This window comes from Bombyx mandarina, chromosome 07, assembly GCF_030267445.1.
Source record: "Bombyx mandarina strain Sakado chromosome 07, ASM3026744v2".
In the NCBI taxonomy this organism is placed as follows: Eukaryota; Metazoa; Arthropoda; class Insecta; order Lepidoptera; family Bombycidae; genus Bombyx; species Bombyx mandarina.
In genome coordinates this window covers 6,284,207-6,302,486 of record NC_143214.1, presented here as the reverse complement: position 1 = coordinate 6,302,486, position 18,280 = coordinate 6,284,207, and the positions used below count along the sequence as shown (strand labels likewise).

At 38.1% G+C, this 18,280-nt stretch overlaps 2 protein-coding genes across 2 annotated transcripts; one reads left to right on the top strand and one right to left on the bottom strand.

Annotated features, from left to right (window-relative positions):
- The first annotated feature begins 170 nt into the window (after positions 1-170).
- On the top strand, positions 171-7,974 carry LOC114243650 (uncharacterized). The gene is made up of 3 exons (XM_028175214.2): positions 171-359; positions 5,899-6,060; positions 7,026-7,974. Exons 1-3 carry the CDS (start codon positions 290-292, stop codon positions 7,760-7,762), a joined length of 969 nt encoding a protein of 322 aa, XP_028031015.2. The 5' UTR covers positions 171-289; the 3' UTR covers positions 7,763-7,974.
- On the bottom strand, positions 7,969-17,296 carry LOC114243649 (coiled-coil domain-containing protein 174). The gene is made up of 7 exons (XM_089728538.1): positions 16,935-17,296; positions 15,678-15,874; positions 14,841-15,041; positions 11,916-12,051; positions 10,748-10,892; positions 9,815-10,036; positions 7,969-8,786 (listed from the first exon to the last, which is right to left on the bottom strand). Exons 1-7 carry the CDS (start codon positions 16,977-16,979, stop codon positions 7,996-7,998), a joined length of 1,737 nt encoding a protein of 578 aa, XP_089584664.1. The 5' UTR covers positions 16,980-17,296; the 3' UTR covers positions 7,969-7,995.
- Positions 17,297-18,280: the final 984 nt, after the last annotated feature.

Sequence of the window (18,280 nt, the reverse complement as noted above, 5' to 3'; positions counted from 1 at the left end):
TTCATTGCATTGAAAATTACATTGCTGGTAAAATTTAGCATTATCGTTACTAACATACATATTTCAAAAATAAACATGTGTGTGTCACATTCCTAAGTGGGACATGTCACGTCTGATATGAGTAATTGTCATGAATGTGTAAACTGTATGACGTAGGGACTACGGTGGAAGGAGCTACGAGTTGCCGTAAATGTAGTTGGGGCGTAGACACCAAAGCGTAGCGTGTGTAAAATCTTTTAAAACATAGAATAATTTTGTAGACCAATTTTTGAAATTATATGGAAAAAAAATGTTCGGTGTAAAATTCTGGCGTATGCCAGGATTTCTCGTCTTAACTGCAACTTTGATTTCGTTGAATGGTAAGTCTGTTACAAAATTGAAGTTGCGAAAAATCCAATCACTTCTAATAAATGTGATGTCCAACTTCCTTGATTTCAACAAATATAATATTATTTTTCATTTGTGGTTAATTTTGTGATTTATTTTTATGTAGTGTATTCGTGTCAAGTAGAAATATGTAAATGTTTACTTCCTATAAAATCTGTATACACAATGCAGCCTTAATCCAACTACTTAAGATTACAATATTAAACAACATTAAATGGGGACATTCAAAGCCGATTTCATCTATTACACTCTTAATTTTTATGTTTTGGTATTGGTCTCTAATAAACTATTTCCTAATTTTAAATGAGACAAGAACTTTGACTTTAATGCATTGTTATCAGAATAAAAAGCGATGCGAGCTTTACCTAGAAGTATAAGAGTTGTTACAAATTCAAATTACTTAAACTAAAAGTTGTTAAAACTATTAAATATTCTTATTATTAGCCGTATACAATTGACACGTATCGAATTCTTGTATTAATGATCTAACGCAAACAAATAAACAATATTTACTTATTTTTTCTTTCTTTAAAAATCTCGAAGAGCAGTAGATAGTTTGACAGGGCTTATGTACACCCGACGTAAGTTCGAAGGCATATATTATTATGAAAAAATATCGACCATTTGAAAAATAAATCTTGATTGATTTAAAATATGTTTTTCTTGAATGATTTAATTTAATTTACTTTTTCATCTAACTTAGCGATAGCAAATTAAATCGTCGAAGTGGATCAAAAGGGATTCAAATATCTATTCTAGTGAATTGTTGACATTTTGTCCTAGATATTTGATAAAACTCGGACAAAGTCATTATGAATGCCCGAAGGGCGTCTTGTTCGGGATTTGTCGTGTAAATTGAAATAACTATTACGAAATCGATCAGATATCTACCACTTTCTAAATCTCCTTGGAGCAATATATATGTATAAAACAATATAATGTCTACAGAATCATACGGTGAGTTGACCATAAGTGGGTAAAGACAACGTCACTTTCCTTGTTTGGCACCCGATTTTCTGATTTGTTTAGTAGCTCTTGACCACCTTTAGTGTTAATTGAAATAGTATATTAATTTACAAATATTTTAAATACATAGTCGAAAATATATGAAGACTTCCTCTTTGCGTCGTATTCCTCAATGTTGAGGGAACCACCCTTCTGTATCACTTTCATTATTTTCTTCATCTAATGAATTTAAGAAATTACTATAGGTATTGTATATATGAAATTAATTTAACATACTAAGAAAAGCGTACTTATAGCGCTTTTAAGATTTATAATGGATTTTCCTTTACCTATATATGTCAATAAAATATACACAATAATTGATATCTAACACTCCACATACATAATTTTAGGTTTTTTTTTTTAAAAGCCGTCTTATTTTTTTTCAACTTATAGAAAAGTATTTTCTACTTTTTCGTACAGCTACCTACAAAAGCGTTATTTTTAAGCTATCTTTTTTATATGAAACAGATTATTAGGTCGTTATACGATTTATTTCGTAATAAATAACCATTTCATGATAATCGGACAATTAAAAATTACAGTTAGTCCCTTTTTCTCTTGTATTTTTCAATCGTTTTGACCTAATAGTGAGCTTTATCTTGATAGATAAAACTCACTATTAGGTGCTGTGATGCTGGTGCACTGATGTGAAACAATTGGAAATACTAAATCCTTCTTGAAATAGCATTAACAAAAAAAATATTGCCATTATTAAAACTTGATAGTGGTTAAATGTTTGTTGTTGTTGTGCGAACAGTATTTTTTAATATGTATTTGATTTCTTGCTTCTATCATTGTCATGTTATGATGTTTATGTTTTTAATTTAAATATATTTTTAACTTTCTCGAATTTTCTATAATTTCAAACAAACACAATTTACAAATTACATTGTCTATCATCGAAAATGTAAAACCATCTTATTTAAAGTAATTTAAGTTACGTAATACACTTTCCATGCCACTGGGACTTTAAAGTATTCATGAAATATGAATCAGCCTTCGAAGCAGATGTAAAACTCCCAATCAAATTAGAAAGGGACAACTTTAATAGACCTACAATTAATATCATAAGTTAAATTTAGACGACGCGATAGCTCTATATGTTCATAAAAAAATAAAATTTTCTTATTTTTTTGTTTGGAGATTTTCCAACATTGAATAGATACAAAAATGAGCTCGCATTGACTTTAGTAAATTTCTATATGCCATAGACGTATGTACTTTTAAAATTAATACAAATGCCACGACGCTACGCTACGTACTCTAAAAAATCGTTTTTATTGTTATACATTTAATTATCTCTCCTGTCTTTCTGTTCACTTCACTGTATGTCACTTTAGATAATCAAATAAATAGAGGTCACGGCTACTGTATAGGAAAATCCGGCTGTATCCCGCTAAAAGACATCCAAAAGATTAATTTGCTATATAATAGATAACTAAGTTCCCAAGAAGAAGATCAAGAGGACTATCTATCTATCTATTTACTCAGAAATAACTCCGCTCGGTAAAAGATATTATTAATTTAAAAGTCCTCCTAGTCCTTTAATTTTTATTGCATTATGTACGTCCACTTCACGCTCTACCAGGGATAAAAAACTTCAATCGTGTATACACCATCTGTAAATTGGAATGCTACCTATAATATTATAGATTGTATACCACAGTATTTTATTTCGGACAGCAAAAAGGAAACCTTTCGGCGTAAACACTTATTGATAGATTAAAAAACGTTATTTCGAATCAACTGCATTTATTCTTCACTCATAAGTTTTTAGTTCTATATGTCATTTGCTCACTTCTTCATAAAATAAAAAACAGGTAATTCTTTGAGCAAGATATCAGAAAAATAAATATGATTGGGCAAATATTTCAAGCAACCTTGCGCAGTAATCAAGACTGAGCAGGCGGGGTAGACTGCAGTGTGAATAAATGATTATGCACTAGCCACCTCGCTCATTGCTCGATGAATTAGTTAGTAGTTTTCCTATGATATCTCCCAATTCATAAGAAATACTCTATTATTGATTGGTTTTTTTTTGGCTTTGCCAAGGGATCGTGTACCGTTTTGAACGATTACCGGAACCAATAGACATCACAACAGCACACCCTCAGACATTAACATAGACACGAAACAGTCGTTATACTAATTGAAAATTAAATCTCATATCTCAAGGTCGGTGATGGCATCCACGTTGAGAATTCAATGGGCTTCGAAAACCAATTAGTAGCACAAAATACTATCATAAAAGAAAACATCGATTTACAAACGTCATCAATAAAAAAATATTATTTATCAAACACTTTTATTAATTTACTAGCGACCCGCCCTCGCTTCGCTTCGGAAACATTAAAACACACATGAAATAAAAAATAAAAATAAAAAAAAATTAAAAAAAAAGTAGCTTATGTTCATCAGGGACAATGTCGGCTTCTAATGGAAAAAGAATTTTTCAAAACCGTCCAGTAGTTTCGGAGCCTATTCGAAACAAACAAACAAACAAATCTTTCCTCTTTATAATATTAGTATAGATATAGATATATACCTAGTCAGGTCATAAATTCTGTCACATGTTTAATGTAAAATAATTGAAACAAGTCTATTCATTATGTAACCATTCATATACCAAAATGAACTTAACAAAACATAGATTCTTATGACACTAAAGTTTATTCAAAATGACCTCCGTGATTTTGAATACAGGCCTTCAATCTGCGTGGCCAGTCGTCTATCGCAGCACGAACGAGGTCCATGTCAATTTCGGCGGCTGCCTTAATCAAGGATGTCTTGAGTGACTCCAAATTGGGATGAGGCTTTGAGCACGCCTTTTCCTCCAAGTGTTGCCATATCTTGTAATCTAACGGGTTCAAATCTGGACTGGAGGAGGGCCAGTCTTCGTGCCGGATGAAGTCGATTTCACGCGCCGCCAGCCAGGATTGGAATACCCAGGGCCTGTTATTGAACATGGTATGAGAAACAGGTTCCACAAGGTTCGTCAGGACTGTATTTTGATACACAACTGCATTCGTTTTTACACCTTTCTCACAAAAATGTACCTCTGTTAAGCCCCAATAAGAAACTCCCAACCATACCATGAGCGAGGATGGAAAATGACCTCGTTGGACACGCGGAATACGGTTGCTCGCTTCTTCACTACTGTGTGCGTACAACTTATCATTTTGTTTGTTGTAGCTCTCTTCTACGATAAAAATTTTATCATCCGAAAAAAGAATTTCCCGATATTTTTTTCCCGCGTACCGCTTCAACAAAGCGCGGCATCTCTTCAGCCTCAGGTCCATTAGACGAGCATTCAAACGATGTTCTGTTTTTTTTCGATATACCCGAAGCCCTAAGTCTTCATTTAATACCCTTTTCACCGTGGTTCTGCTTAACCCCTTCTGAAGGACCAACAGTTTCTGCTTACGTTTGGGATTTCTTTGAATTCGCGCCTTCACAGCTTTTATCACTGCTGGAGTCCTAACAGACCGAGGGCGACCACTTCTTGACCTGTCATCTACACTAGTCTTCATTGTATCGTTTCATGGTACGATAAACGAATCTTTTGGTTATATTCAAATTTTTCAGTATGTTAAGATTTGAATTGGCGCGTAACCGCAACGATGCAACGCAATAACTACAACACGGTCTTCTTTAAGCGTCCACTCCATATTTAAAAATGAGTAAAATTCTAAAAGTATACATTTTTATTTTCATGAACAATTCGAAATTCGAATTCAATAAACTTTTTTGTGGCCAGCATTCTAAAAGAAATTTTTTTACTGTGTGACAATACTTATGACCAGACTAGGTAGGTAGCTACGTAACTTAGAAACTATTTAACTATGGCTGTGGGGGTATGCTTATGCCAAATAAAAAAGGTCACTATCATTACAATGTGACAGCTAACTAGATAATGTCACTATAATGCACCCACACTTCCTTATATCTATCTTTAACTATTACAAATAATTTTTAAAGCTAATTCAGAACATACGGCACTTGCCAAAAAATAAGAATATTTGTTGTTGCATATCATTACCTACACTAGGTACAAAGTACACTCCTATAATTTACTAATGGATACCAGTATTGCAGTGAAAATAAAGAATCAATATAGTTGTTATTCGTTGAACTACACTGAACTCGGTGAATAAGTAAAGAGCTCAAATTACTTTAGTAACTTGTTCAAAATGGCGGTTAAATTAGATATGTTTCAATTCCTTGTGTGTGGCGGCTAATTGGTGCAGTTATCAACATATAGAACGCACTTCGTGATAAGAAAAACAATAATTACAAAAACGTTTTTTAGTAATGGGAAATAAATTTATTTTGGTAGTTTTGTTATTTTACAATTACATATCAATTAATACTATAGAACAGACGGAGGACGGAGGGTCTATTGACTTGAAAGTATTTTTTTTTTCTCCCATTTCTTGGCCTGCACGGTTTGTGCGTCAGCCATAACTTGAAAGTATTAGAGCTGACGTTTTTATCATTTTGCAGGTCTAGTTTTAGGGAATGAGCCTCGGAAATGTTATTGGTGTGGTCCACTAGCCGAGCAGGTCCACCGAAGCAACCGTGCTCCACCGTGTAATGTCAGCAACCTCTACGAAACGTCTTGTGATGAGGGTTATAAACATTGTGCTGTGGTCGCTATGGTGCCACGTAAGTTGAAATGGGCTGCATATTATAGATTATTTAATTAGGCCATTTAATTTGACTGTCGGATCTAATACTTTACTGGTGGTAGGACCACTTGTGAGTCCGCGCGGATAGGTACCACCACCCTGCCTATTTCTGCCGTGAAGCAGTAATGTGTTTCGGTTTGAAGGGTGGGGCAGCCGTTGTCACTACCTATACCGAGACTTTAGAACTTGTATCTCAAGGTGGGTGGCGCGTCTACGTTGTAGATGTCTATGGGCTCCAGTAACCACTTAACACCAGGTGGCCTGTGAGCTCGTCCACCCATCTAAGCAATAAAAAATATAAAAATAAAATAAAAAGTAGTTTTAACTAGTCCTGATTATCAAAGTTCACCGCCGGCAGACTACTGAGACCAGACCGTTTGTTATTTTCACCAGCAGTATTGTCGCTTTCTACATATTTTTGTTCCTACATATTTTTAGCGGCCTCAAGTTCCTTCAACCATAATCGAAATATTATATATTTATATGGAAAATACATGCACTCAAGGTAACTCAATATCGGCTATATCGGCTACAAGTTTCCAATATTCCCCACAGCTCTAAATAAAATCAAGGTTACGCCTTAACCTTTCGACATTTATACATCCCATTCCAGATAATATTGCATTATTATTTTCTTCTTTTTATTGTGGTCCTTTTGACATACGTGACTCGGGAAAAGCCACATACATATACCTGAACTGAATACCGGATAAATTACTATAAAATTACATATTTATTTTAAAATACTTTTACGGATTAATTTCGCGTTTTTTTTTTGTATACCTTACAGTTTTACATTTTATACTTAATAATACTTTACAGACCAAAAAATTCGAGAATAAACTATAAATATGGTTTTAATTAAGCCTACGGCTCGCGAAAGCCGAAGAAATTAGTAAATTAGATACCTATAACATTAAATTTTGATTTTCTATTTTATAGCTTTCACGGAATCGAGACTGTGCGTGAAACTTTACAAGACTGAATGCTATACGGTGTTTTGCAATTCAACACGAACTTGGCGTACAATTTGTCCATGCAGAGGAGATCTTTGCAACGGACGTAATACCGAAAGAGAAATAGAAGCTTTCACCGAATTGCGAAGGCATGTTGCATCACGCACAAAGAGACATCTTATATCGGAAAACTTCATTACCAGTAGAAAGTTTCAAATCAACAACCTAAATGCAACTCAGAACACAACTGACATTAACGATCAATTCGACGTACCTTCGACCATCGGTAAACCAGAAAGCTTAAAAAGAGACAACGATGCAATTATTGATGAAAGTGATATAGGCGAAGCAATCAAAATTGAAAAATCCAGCACAATGATGGTGGACAGTGTAGTTCAAATTGAAAGCTCGGCACCAGCTTCAACTGCAGAACCTAGTGATACAACGCAACCTAGCAGCTCGATTGACAAACAAGAACCAAATGGGAATGATAAATTACCAACCGTCCCAGTGCTTCAAGAAAATGCTAATCCCGTAGAGAAAACCACTGAAGCATCTATAGAAACGACTATGCAAAACCAGCAAGAGACTAAAATGGAAAACATAAGTGCAGCTGAACCAACTACCTTAAATAAACAAGTGAGCAAGAATAATACTGCAACACATATCAAACCTATTATGCTTACGCCGATTGCGGGCTTATTGCTGCATTTTCATTTGTAATTTTCAAATATTTAATTGTGAAATGCATAATTAAAATATATCATGTTGTAGACTTGATCTCGTTGTTGGCTTTAAAATAATAACATCACTATTAGTGTTCAAGATCGATTATACGCGATTAAACTATTCAATGTGATATTAGAATAGCTATTAGTTATTGACAAATGTAGATTCGCTTCATATTAGCACAAAATAAAACACACTAACATTTACTAGTTATTTATTAACCTTCCTTAGTCAAACATAAAATCGTACTGTTTAGGTATATTCGACTCTCGGTTACTATTAGATGCTTCTAAATATTTACTTCCCTGGGCGTATGCTTCTCTAATGTCCGATTTAAATGGTCTCTCGATAATTCGCTTTTTATTAACGGGTCCATAATACTCATATGTAGCAGGAGGAGCTATTTCAGAATGGCTTGGGACATTTCCTGTATTTTTGGTCTCTAAGGCATTGTTTGATTCATTTAATTCGTTAACTATAGGCGTTAGATCTTGCTGCGGAACGAAGTTCCGGTAATTAAATCTTGTTTCTTTACTTGAGAAATATAAGCCTTTTCGTTTCTTTGAATTGCTTTCCTCTATAAATGTTGGAGATGACGGTTCATCCAAACTTATTTCCCCAATATGAGGTGGAGGCGGTGTATTAATTTTAGGTCTCACGTCAGACCAAGTTTTATTTTGCGTAGCTGGTTCTTCTGAATTAACTTTTCGTCCTTTACTATCGAAAACAAAACTTGATTTCTTCTCAGATATCTGAGGCGGAGCGAATTCATTTATTCTCTTGTCCCTTTGCTGTTCAACATATTCTTCTTGAGTCATTTCGCGAAACTTCTTGACTTTATCTTCGACACCTTCCTTTCCCAAGTCCCACTCACGAATGTAAGCTTCCCTTAGCTTTTGCCTTTCTTTTTCTTGTTCTTCTTTTATTTTATTTTCCTCGGCTTTAGCTTTTTCTTCTACTTCATTCCTTTGCCGCGTTAGCAATTCAAGAAGACAAGCGGAGAAATCCTTTTGGTTTTCTGAAATGATAAAGTTTACTGTGTTTATATTAGCTATAGAATTGTTCAGTATATTTTATTATTAAAGTGAAAACTTCTTTAACATTGTCGTGATTTGACTATGATAACTCAATGAAACTGAAATTTCGCTCAATAAGCCACACTAAAAAGAGACAAACGCGTGACTCACAGATTTAGCAAGCGAGATAATGAGGTAAAATACTTCTTCACACTTAAACCGTGTGTAAACAGAAAATACTCTTTTATTTGTTGTAATTTATAATTTGTATATTGAAAAAATGCATTAAAACAAAATTGTCTTAATATACCTAAGTAATCTTTTAAAATTGGAAAACACACAATTTTATTTCTAGAACTTTATGTGTGACCCCATATAAGAATGCCTGAGGCGTGTGGCACTGTCCCGTCAATAAGCTAAATTATTATGTGGTTTAAATGGGCTACAGCGTCAATTATCCTTTATGGCTACATCATGTCTGTTTAAGTAACTATTAGTAGAAGGTAATAAATCAAGAGTCTACAATATGAAGAATCTACAATCTATATATATAAAAATGAATTGCTGTTCGTTAGTCTCGCTAAAACTCGAGAACGGATGGGCCGATTTGGCTAATTTTGGTCTTGAATTATTTGTGGAAGTCCATAGAAGGTTTAAATCTATATATATAAAAATGAATTGTTGTTCGTTAGTCTCGCTAAAACTCGAGAACGGATGGACCGATTTGGCTAATTTTGGTCTTGAATTATTTGTGGAAATGCTCGGAATTAAATAAAAATAACTATTTTGTTTTTCCTTTGATGGGTACTTTTCCGTCGGACGAATTCCTTTTGTTTGTTTTAAATTTATTTTATACCAAAGCTTATGTCTTTTATTTATCGATTGTGGCACTACGAAGTCTGCCGGGTCAGCTAGTCTACAATGTCTGTTTAACTAACTATTAGTAGAAGGTAATAAATGAAGAATCTACAATATGAAGAATCTACAATGTACAATATGAAGAAGAATCTAGAACACGAAAGATCCAGACCTTGTGGCGGTTCGGGCGGCAGACCAGCGCGCGCTCTCTGCCTGGCCCTGGCGGCGGCGACCCTGGCAGCCATCAACTCGTCACGCTTTTTCCTCATTTCCTCAGCCTCTTCTTGTTTCTTCAACGTGTCCTGGCGACGTTTCGTCAACTCTTCCATCTGTTTACGACGCTCAGTCTCATCAGTACTGAACGAGTAATAACCGACGCCGTGTATTCTTGCCTCTGTAAATAAAATTCAGAAATTTTACAGACATTTAAAATAGTAGGTTTTTTTTTTGTTTAATAGTAAGCCGTTACCGAAGCCATTAGATATCACAGCGTCAATGCCGCCACCCATATTGACCTAGGTGTGCTTATGATTGCATCTGGAAGCGAAGGCGATTGATGCCTAGTATGAGTACCTATGAGACCTGCGCTACCAATTCGAACCACATCCCAACTTTGGTGTCAGCAGAGCGCAGAAGTTCGTAGGAGGCGATTTCCCTTGAAAATGGTACGGGATAGCCGAAAATAACTAGGTGGCGCGGCACGCTAACGCAAATCGTTCTAGCTTTTCGCACAGACAATTTATTTATTTATTACTTAGGTGGGTGGACGAGCTCACGGTCCACCTGGTGTTAAGCGCAGGTGGATCGCAGCTGGTACAGAGCTTTTACTGCCAGGACGAGAGTCTGTGTTGTTCTTGCACTGGCTACCACGTAATTACTGTGCACCTAACACTTAAAATTACAACTACTAGCAGATTCCTTCTTAGTTTATGTGGACCGAGTCTAACATGCTTACCTAATATGTGCCATTACAGCATCAATCCCCATTATACACTATAATATAATATTAAACCTCAAAAGAGACTAATTAAGCCTATCATAAGAATTGTAAACTAATTGATTGAAATTGATAAATTTGGAAGTGTACTGGACAAAGTATACTTACCATCAAACAACAAATCCTGATAATGGATATCTTTGTCTTTCTGAAGAAGATCCTTTTCTTTCTCTTCCCATTTTCTTCGAAGCGATTGAAGGTAATCATTAGTCTTCTGTACCAAATACGGTTTCTCTGTTGACTGATTTGTATCCTGTCAATAATCAACATTGTGTTTACAATTATCTACAAATACTGTTTTGGAAGATCAATACAACAGTATAATTATCTAGTACTCACAAAGTGACCTTTTTTTTTCGTGTCAAAGTGGGACGCCTACGGAACTTCGTATATAAATAAATATGTACATATATAGGGTATGACGGGGTAAGATGTAATATTTAAGTGCAAAATAAAATAAAATGGTTTAAAAAATTACTTGAAATAATTTATTATGGTATCCTACCCTCACTGACATCTTAATTGTTACACAAACTTGCCCTTAAAAAAAAAACTACTTTTCTACAGCAAATTAGAGTTACTGTTACTTTAGTATGTATTTTGTAATACAATAAGGATTTGGGATAAGTAAGTATTCCATAAGTTTCTAATAAACACATGGACAACAGATAAAGTAAGTAAGTAATCCGCTGGTAACCTAAGGGGCTATTTCAGATTCTCGCGGACGGATAGGTAAGCTCACGCACTCAACCTGAGACAATTTGCTAACACTAGCTCTAGCAAGGTCAGTGCTTCACAGAATCTACCACCGGATCGGAATCAATTAAAAACTTGTAAGTACAGTATTGGAAACGTCCCAAATAATAAAATTCGAAATTTAACCGTAAAATAATTGTCAATTTTGTCTACGATTCACGTAAACCGCTTAAATCACTACATAGTATAAAACAAAGTTGCTTTCTCTGTCCCTATATCCCTATGTATGCTTAAATCTTTAAAACTACACAACGGATTTTGATGCGGTTTTTTTAATAGATAGAGTGATTGAAAAGGAAGGTTTATATGTATAATAACATCCATTAAATGGTGGAGAAATCAATAATAAATTACAGTTTCCGTAGCGAAGCGAGGGCGGGTTGCTAGTTACTACATAAATCACATTTTTTTTAATTTATTTCTTTTCTTGTCATTCAAATGATGATTTCAAACTAATCTGTTCCATAGAATAATCTGAAATCAAGCAAAAAAAAACATTTTTCTAATAGGTATTAATTACCTCATCGGTGGAATGGTCTTCAGTGTTTGTGTCAATACCCATAGTTCTCCTGAGTGCTTTATCCCGCGTCGTAAACATTTCGAGGTCCGATTTATGACATTTTCTAGTTCTACCGAGACAATCTGTAAACTCGACCCTAAAAAAGCATAAACGATTCTTTGTAAAGTCTATTCGATTTTTTTTATTATATTTCTTTTTCCTATTTCACTTATTCCTTTTGAGAAAATCTTTTATTTATTTAAATGTTGTGTAATTATATATGCAATGAAACCAAAAAACAAATATAATTGAGAGTACTGGATTGATTTCAGTTAGCCTTGCAGTTGTAGTAGTAGTAGTAGCTATCTACTGCACGCATCTACTCTACACTACATAGCTATAGGTTTTTTTTTCCGGGCCGAGGGCCGAACCTCCTACGAGGTCCCTGCGCCTAGGGGGCGCGCGGGGTATGTGAGACTCAACGATCTGCAGGTGTTGAGAGCAGACCGCGGGCCCAAGGAATTTAGGGCCCACCCACTAAACGACTCCCCTGCACTCTTACACCCGGCGTCCGATCTCCGTCCGGGGTCAAAACCCGGTCAGAGTAGGGGGGTTCCCGCGGTCAACACTACAACCAGACACGCGGCGCCACCCCGAGGACGCCCGACCGACGGGTCGTCGAGGCGATAGTCGACGACCAACGACGTCAGTCTCCGCGGTACGGCGGCCCTTCAGGCCGCCCGGGCAATGCCGCTGGTGTTCCGGGATACCCCGCTGGGCCAGAACCAGCCTGCCGGGTCGGAACGCGATACACCGCCGACCGGGTTGCTCTTCCACAGTATGTTCGGCGACGACAGCGACAACGAAAATGCGGACCGCATCGCAGTCCGCAGCCGCCGACGCGTCGTCCCGTCCTCCTGGTGCCAGCGCGCTAGAGTGACGGTAGCGTGCGGCGCAGTCTCAACCCCCTTAGGTCGCCCCGTGACCATCACCGGGAAGAGACTGCCTCCTCATATTGGCCGGAGCTGGACAAACGCCCTCCTCGGACCCCCGGCTCGACGGCGGCGGCACGGCGCCGAGAGGGAGGAAGAGTTCTCCCTCTCGCGTTCCGCCGCCTCCTTCTGCGAGATGGTGGACTCGCAGAAGTCGAGCATCGCCTGCCAGGACTCATCGCTGCCGAGCATCGCAGCCACGACGGTCGGAAGCGACAAGTCCGGTCCTATTTTTGCAACGAGGACGCGGCGCTGCTCCGCGAAAGCGGGGCAGCACACGAGCGTGTGCTCCGCCGTGTCCTCGTTGCAGCCACTGCAATGGTGGCACTTCGGCGTCGGCTCCCTCCGGGCGACGAGGTGCAGGTAGCGACCGAAACAGCCGTGTCCCGTGAGCACCTGCGTCGCTCGGAAGGTGAGACGTCCTCGGTCGCGATTCACCCAGTCCGAGAGGACCGGGCGGATCGCCTCGACAGTCCGTCGCCCGTAGGCGGGGTCCGCCAGGCGGCGAGACCACGCCTCGAGCACGGCACGCCGAGATTGAAGCTTCCGCGCTCGAACTTCCGCCGCGCCGGGACGCGGCTCCCCCCTGGAGCGGAGCTCACATCGCCACGCGTAATCCGCAGCAAGCGCCTCCGCTTCCAGGTCCCAGGGAGGCGTCCCGGCGAGCACGCACGCCGCCTCGAACGAGACGGTGCGGTACCCACGAACCGCCCTGACCGCAATCGCGCGCTGCGGACGTCGCAACGCTGCGACGTTGTCACGGGTCAGGGCGTGGCACCATACGGGAGCCCCGTACAGTGCCATTGACCGCACCACCCCCGTGTAGAGGCGGCGCACCACCATGTCGGGACCCCCGACGTTCGGCAACAGCCGACTCAGCGAGCCGGCGGCTGCCATCAGTCGGGGACCCAATCTTTCGAAGTGAGCACGGAAGCTCCAACGACCGTCCAGTACGAGGCCGAGGTACCGCAACCCGGTCGCCTCGATCTCGACGCGAACGCCTCCGATCACGAGGTGGGCCCCCTGAGGCGGCGCTCTCCGGGCCCTGTGGAACAACAGGGCCTGGGATTTATCGAACGCCACCTCTAGACCCAGCCTTCGGATCCTGCCGACGACGAAGGTCACCCCCGCGCAGGAAAGACGGGCAGACTCGCGCAAGTCCCTACCCCGGGCCACGACCAAGGTGTCGTCCGCGTAACAAACTACGCTCAGACCCGGGAGAGGAGCGCTAAGGGCACCCCGCAGAACCCAGTCGTAGCCGATGTTCCACAAGAGAGGGCCAAGGACCGACCCCTGTGGGACACCGCGCTCGACGGGGAAGCGGAGCACCGCCCCACCGTGCCCGGTGCACATGACCGACCTGTCCTCGAGGTAGGACCCGATCAGCCGACGGAGATACGCAGGGACGCCGTGATACTCCAGCGCCCCTGCGATCACCGACCAGGGCAGGGTGTTGAACGCATTGGCAATGTCCAGGGACACCGCCAGTGCAACCCCGCCCCGGCCGACAGCCTCATCAGAGAGGGCGCGCACGCGCATCACCGCGTCGATGGTCGAGCGGCCCTCTCTGAATCCGAACTGCTCCGTTGACAGATCGGGATAGCTATAGGATATGTTAACTTTAATGTAATAACTTCAGCCATGTTGTACCAATCGAAAAACCCTCGAGATCTTAAGTAACTATTCACGAATACCTTCCACAGCAAAGGAATTGATGTCTATGTGCTCCGGTGACCACCTAACACTAGGTGAACCGTGAGTTGCTCCACCCATCTAAGCAATAACAAAGAATACTGCAAATAGATATTCTAATTTCAGTCCATTGATTTTAAATTCCATGTAATGTGACTAATAAAAATTCATATAAAAATTGTGGTACCTAACTTAGCACTCCTGTGTAATGTTTCAGGAGATTTACCTTGCCTTATTCAAATATTATTACAACTTTTCTTACCACTCATTCTCATCTTTGTCATCATGGTCATTTGCCTCAACTTGTTCATCTCCAGATTTATTTTCTACGATAGTCTTAGTAAATTCTTGTTGCTGCTGTTTTTTTGTACTGAAATCTACCAAGAATCTTCCTGCTAGCTGCGAATTGCCAGCATTGTCTGTTAAATGTTCATAAAGCTCAGCTTTTTTCTCCAATGCCAACCTGAAATGTTTAGAAATTAATAACCAGATGAGCCACCAGCCATTTTGATTTCCTACCTAGTCACTGGTAGTCTGAGGGACTATTCCAGCCATGCGCAAATAGGTAGGTCTTCTCAGGGCCTTAACCTAAGAGAATTTGCTAACACTAACCCTAGCAAGGGTAGTGCTTCGTAGAATTTACCTTCAAATCGGAATTGCGCCCACTTAGAAAATTCAGTGAGCTATGTCTGTGGGTCAGTTCGATCGTCGTAATCGACAAGCACGACGGAAGTGCGGTGACCGGTGCTTGAAGAGCCTAAAAGCACTGGGAGTGGATCAGGGGCATCCGACAAGACGATTTGAGCGAGTGCTGTTTTGTGATGACCCATCGTCTAGATCAGATAAACCAGCAGTGAATTTGTGCAGCCATCTATCCAACAATAGAAAAATGTTTTAGTTTACACAATTTTCATTGTTTGACTAGGTTGTCTTCACAGACTTAGATACAAATCTAATATTGTTTATATTAGAACATGGATCAGCATCCTGACCATTTCAGCAACAAACAAAAGTTTAACAGACCAAAATCACATCGCAATTACATATATGTATGAATTTAGGCTAACAGAAATAATAGTGATCTCTTGCAAAACATTACTTTGATTTTCTACTTGCTTGTAACTCCTCAACGTCGACAGCTTTCAAGTTTTCTTTAAAAGATTTTTTATCTGATTTTTCTGATTTGTCAGTTTTTACTGGAGGTGGTTTGAAATTTTCAGCTTTATGCTGAGGCATTTGCTTCTTCACAAGAACCTCTTCTTGTTTCCTCAGTAGCTCAGCTTTCAGGCTAAATAGCTACATATAAATAAACAAATAATACAGGATTAATATATTGTACTATTAATTTTTATGTTATAAAGTGAAATAAAACGAAGACATTCAACAAATTCACTGGTGGTAAGACCACTTGTGAGTCCGTGCGGGTAGATACCACCGCCCTGCCTATTTCTGCCGTGAAGCAGTAATGCGTTTCGGTTTGAAGGGTGGGGCAGCCGTTGTAACTATACTGAGACCTTAGAACTTATATCTCAAGCTGGGTGGCGCATTTACGTTGTAGATGTCTATGGGCTCCAGTAACCACTTAACATTAGGTGGGTTGTGAGCACGTCCACTCATCTAAGCAATAAAAAAAAAAACTCAATTATATTAAGACTTGTCATATAATTTGGTTTTAAATTTATTTTAGTTACACAAGAACATTAGTAGCGAGCTGAATCTGTGGTGCAGCAGTTAGGATCCTTACTTGTTGTTCCAAGGGACAGCTGTTTAATTTCCACATCAGGGAAGTATTAATATAATGAAAAGGATTTTTGTCCTTTATCTGGATTTTTTACTATTTTCACTATCTTTATATGTATATGATAATATTTTAATACTATATAAGTATGCATATCAATCTCTGATTCCCACAATACAGGGAGTCCTAATTTGGGGCTATCTGATAATATGTGAGTAGTTCCCGTTTATTATTATTTATTTATATTTGCTGGTTAAACTTTTTATATTCTGTTCAACTCTTATAATGAAAAAGTGACCACTATATTTATTTTAAGCTCTTGTATCTATTCAATATGTTTCTAATTGCAAAGAGAATAACATATTTGATACATTGAGGAATTTGAGGTATACTTTGGATGTAACAATGATAAAAGAAAATTTTATCTTTGAATACTACCAAATCATGTGTAATTTTGGTAATCTATATCGTCGTGATAACAATAATGCTGTGAATATGTTAAATTTATATCTAAGACCTGGAGAAAGGCGTTTAAATGATTTAAACTTAGACACACAAAAAAATACTTATGAAATATTTCATAAAATTGTAATGCAATACTGTTACTTTAAAACTAACCATTGATTTGTTAAATAAAATTTTCTTAGCTCCTTGATCTTCCATATTTAAATATTTTCTGTTGCATGTGTAGTAGGTACCTATCTACTATTTTGATTACTTTCACTTAGCTAAGAACTTATGTAGGCACTATTATTGTACTTTATTCTGACATTTTGTATTTTTTTATTGTGACGTTAATCAGTTTGACGACCAGTTTTCTTAAACGATCACTAGATAAGGAAAGGGAATATAGCCCATACGCTCTATTATTTGGAACAAAACTTTAAATATTTGTATTGAATTAAAAGTGAAATAATTTGATTAAAGAATAACGAAATGCGTTAAGACGTCATATGTTAATACGTTAAGAAGACGATATTAAGTCAGGTTAGCAAAAATAGCACCGTAGGTGTTAGATGAAAAGTAATTTGAAAAGTAATTAAAAAGTAACCTTACAGCAAAATGGTGCAAAGCATTGTATTTTATGAAATTTTTACTCATTTAAACCTAAATCTAAACTAAAATAACAAATCAAACTTAATTTATTTAAACTATTTGCCATTTTACATAATGCATTTCTGTCAGTATCGAGTCTCTGAAACATCAAAGTAAGCCAGATAGCAAAATTATAGGCTAATTCGGAAAACATTTAATAATAATTTTTTATATAATTTACATAGCATTTTAATATAATTTACATAGCCGATGCTAAAACAATATGCTGGTTTACGTAGCATTTGTTATCAATGAGCTATTTATTTATTTAGTTTTGTGTTAACAAAACTTTTACTAATGTGATTATTTAAATTAATATTTTTTTTCAATTCAACATCGATTCAAAAAAATGTGATTTGTTAACAAAAGAACGCTATATCTAAAGAAAGGCTTTACATAGATGGGTGGACGAGCTCAAGGTAACCACCTAACCACTATCTACTGTTAATGGCACCACCCACTTTGAAATAGGCTATAAATTGTGGTAATATTTATTGTTTCAAAAATTATAGTCATGATTTGGTTAGCCTTCCTAAAAGATATTTAAATAATGCTTGGAGTGCACAGCAGTGTAATGGGGTTAAAGCGAAATATCACCGAAAAGTACAACCAGCCATTCCTTTTAAACCATGGTTCAACAAATAATAATTTAAACGCAATGAGACCTGCAGTTTGATACGGATGAGATTAGGGCACGCATGTAGTCCGGCACATCTAGCGACGATCGAAATGCTGGATAGCAGTAAGTGTGAATGCGGCGCGTGCATTGGTAAAACATTATCCTATCATGTCCTCTTTTGATCATTCATTTCTATATAATTCTTTATCATCACTAAGTGATGTATCCTTTCTCTGTATCTGTACCTTAT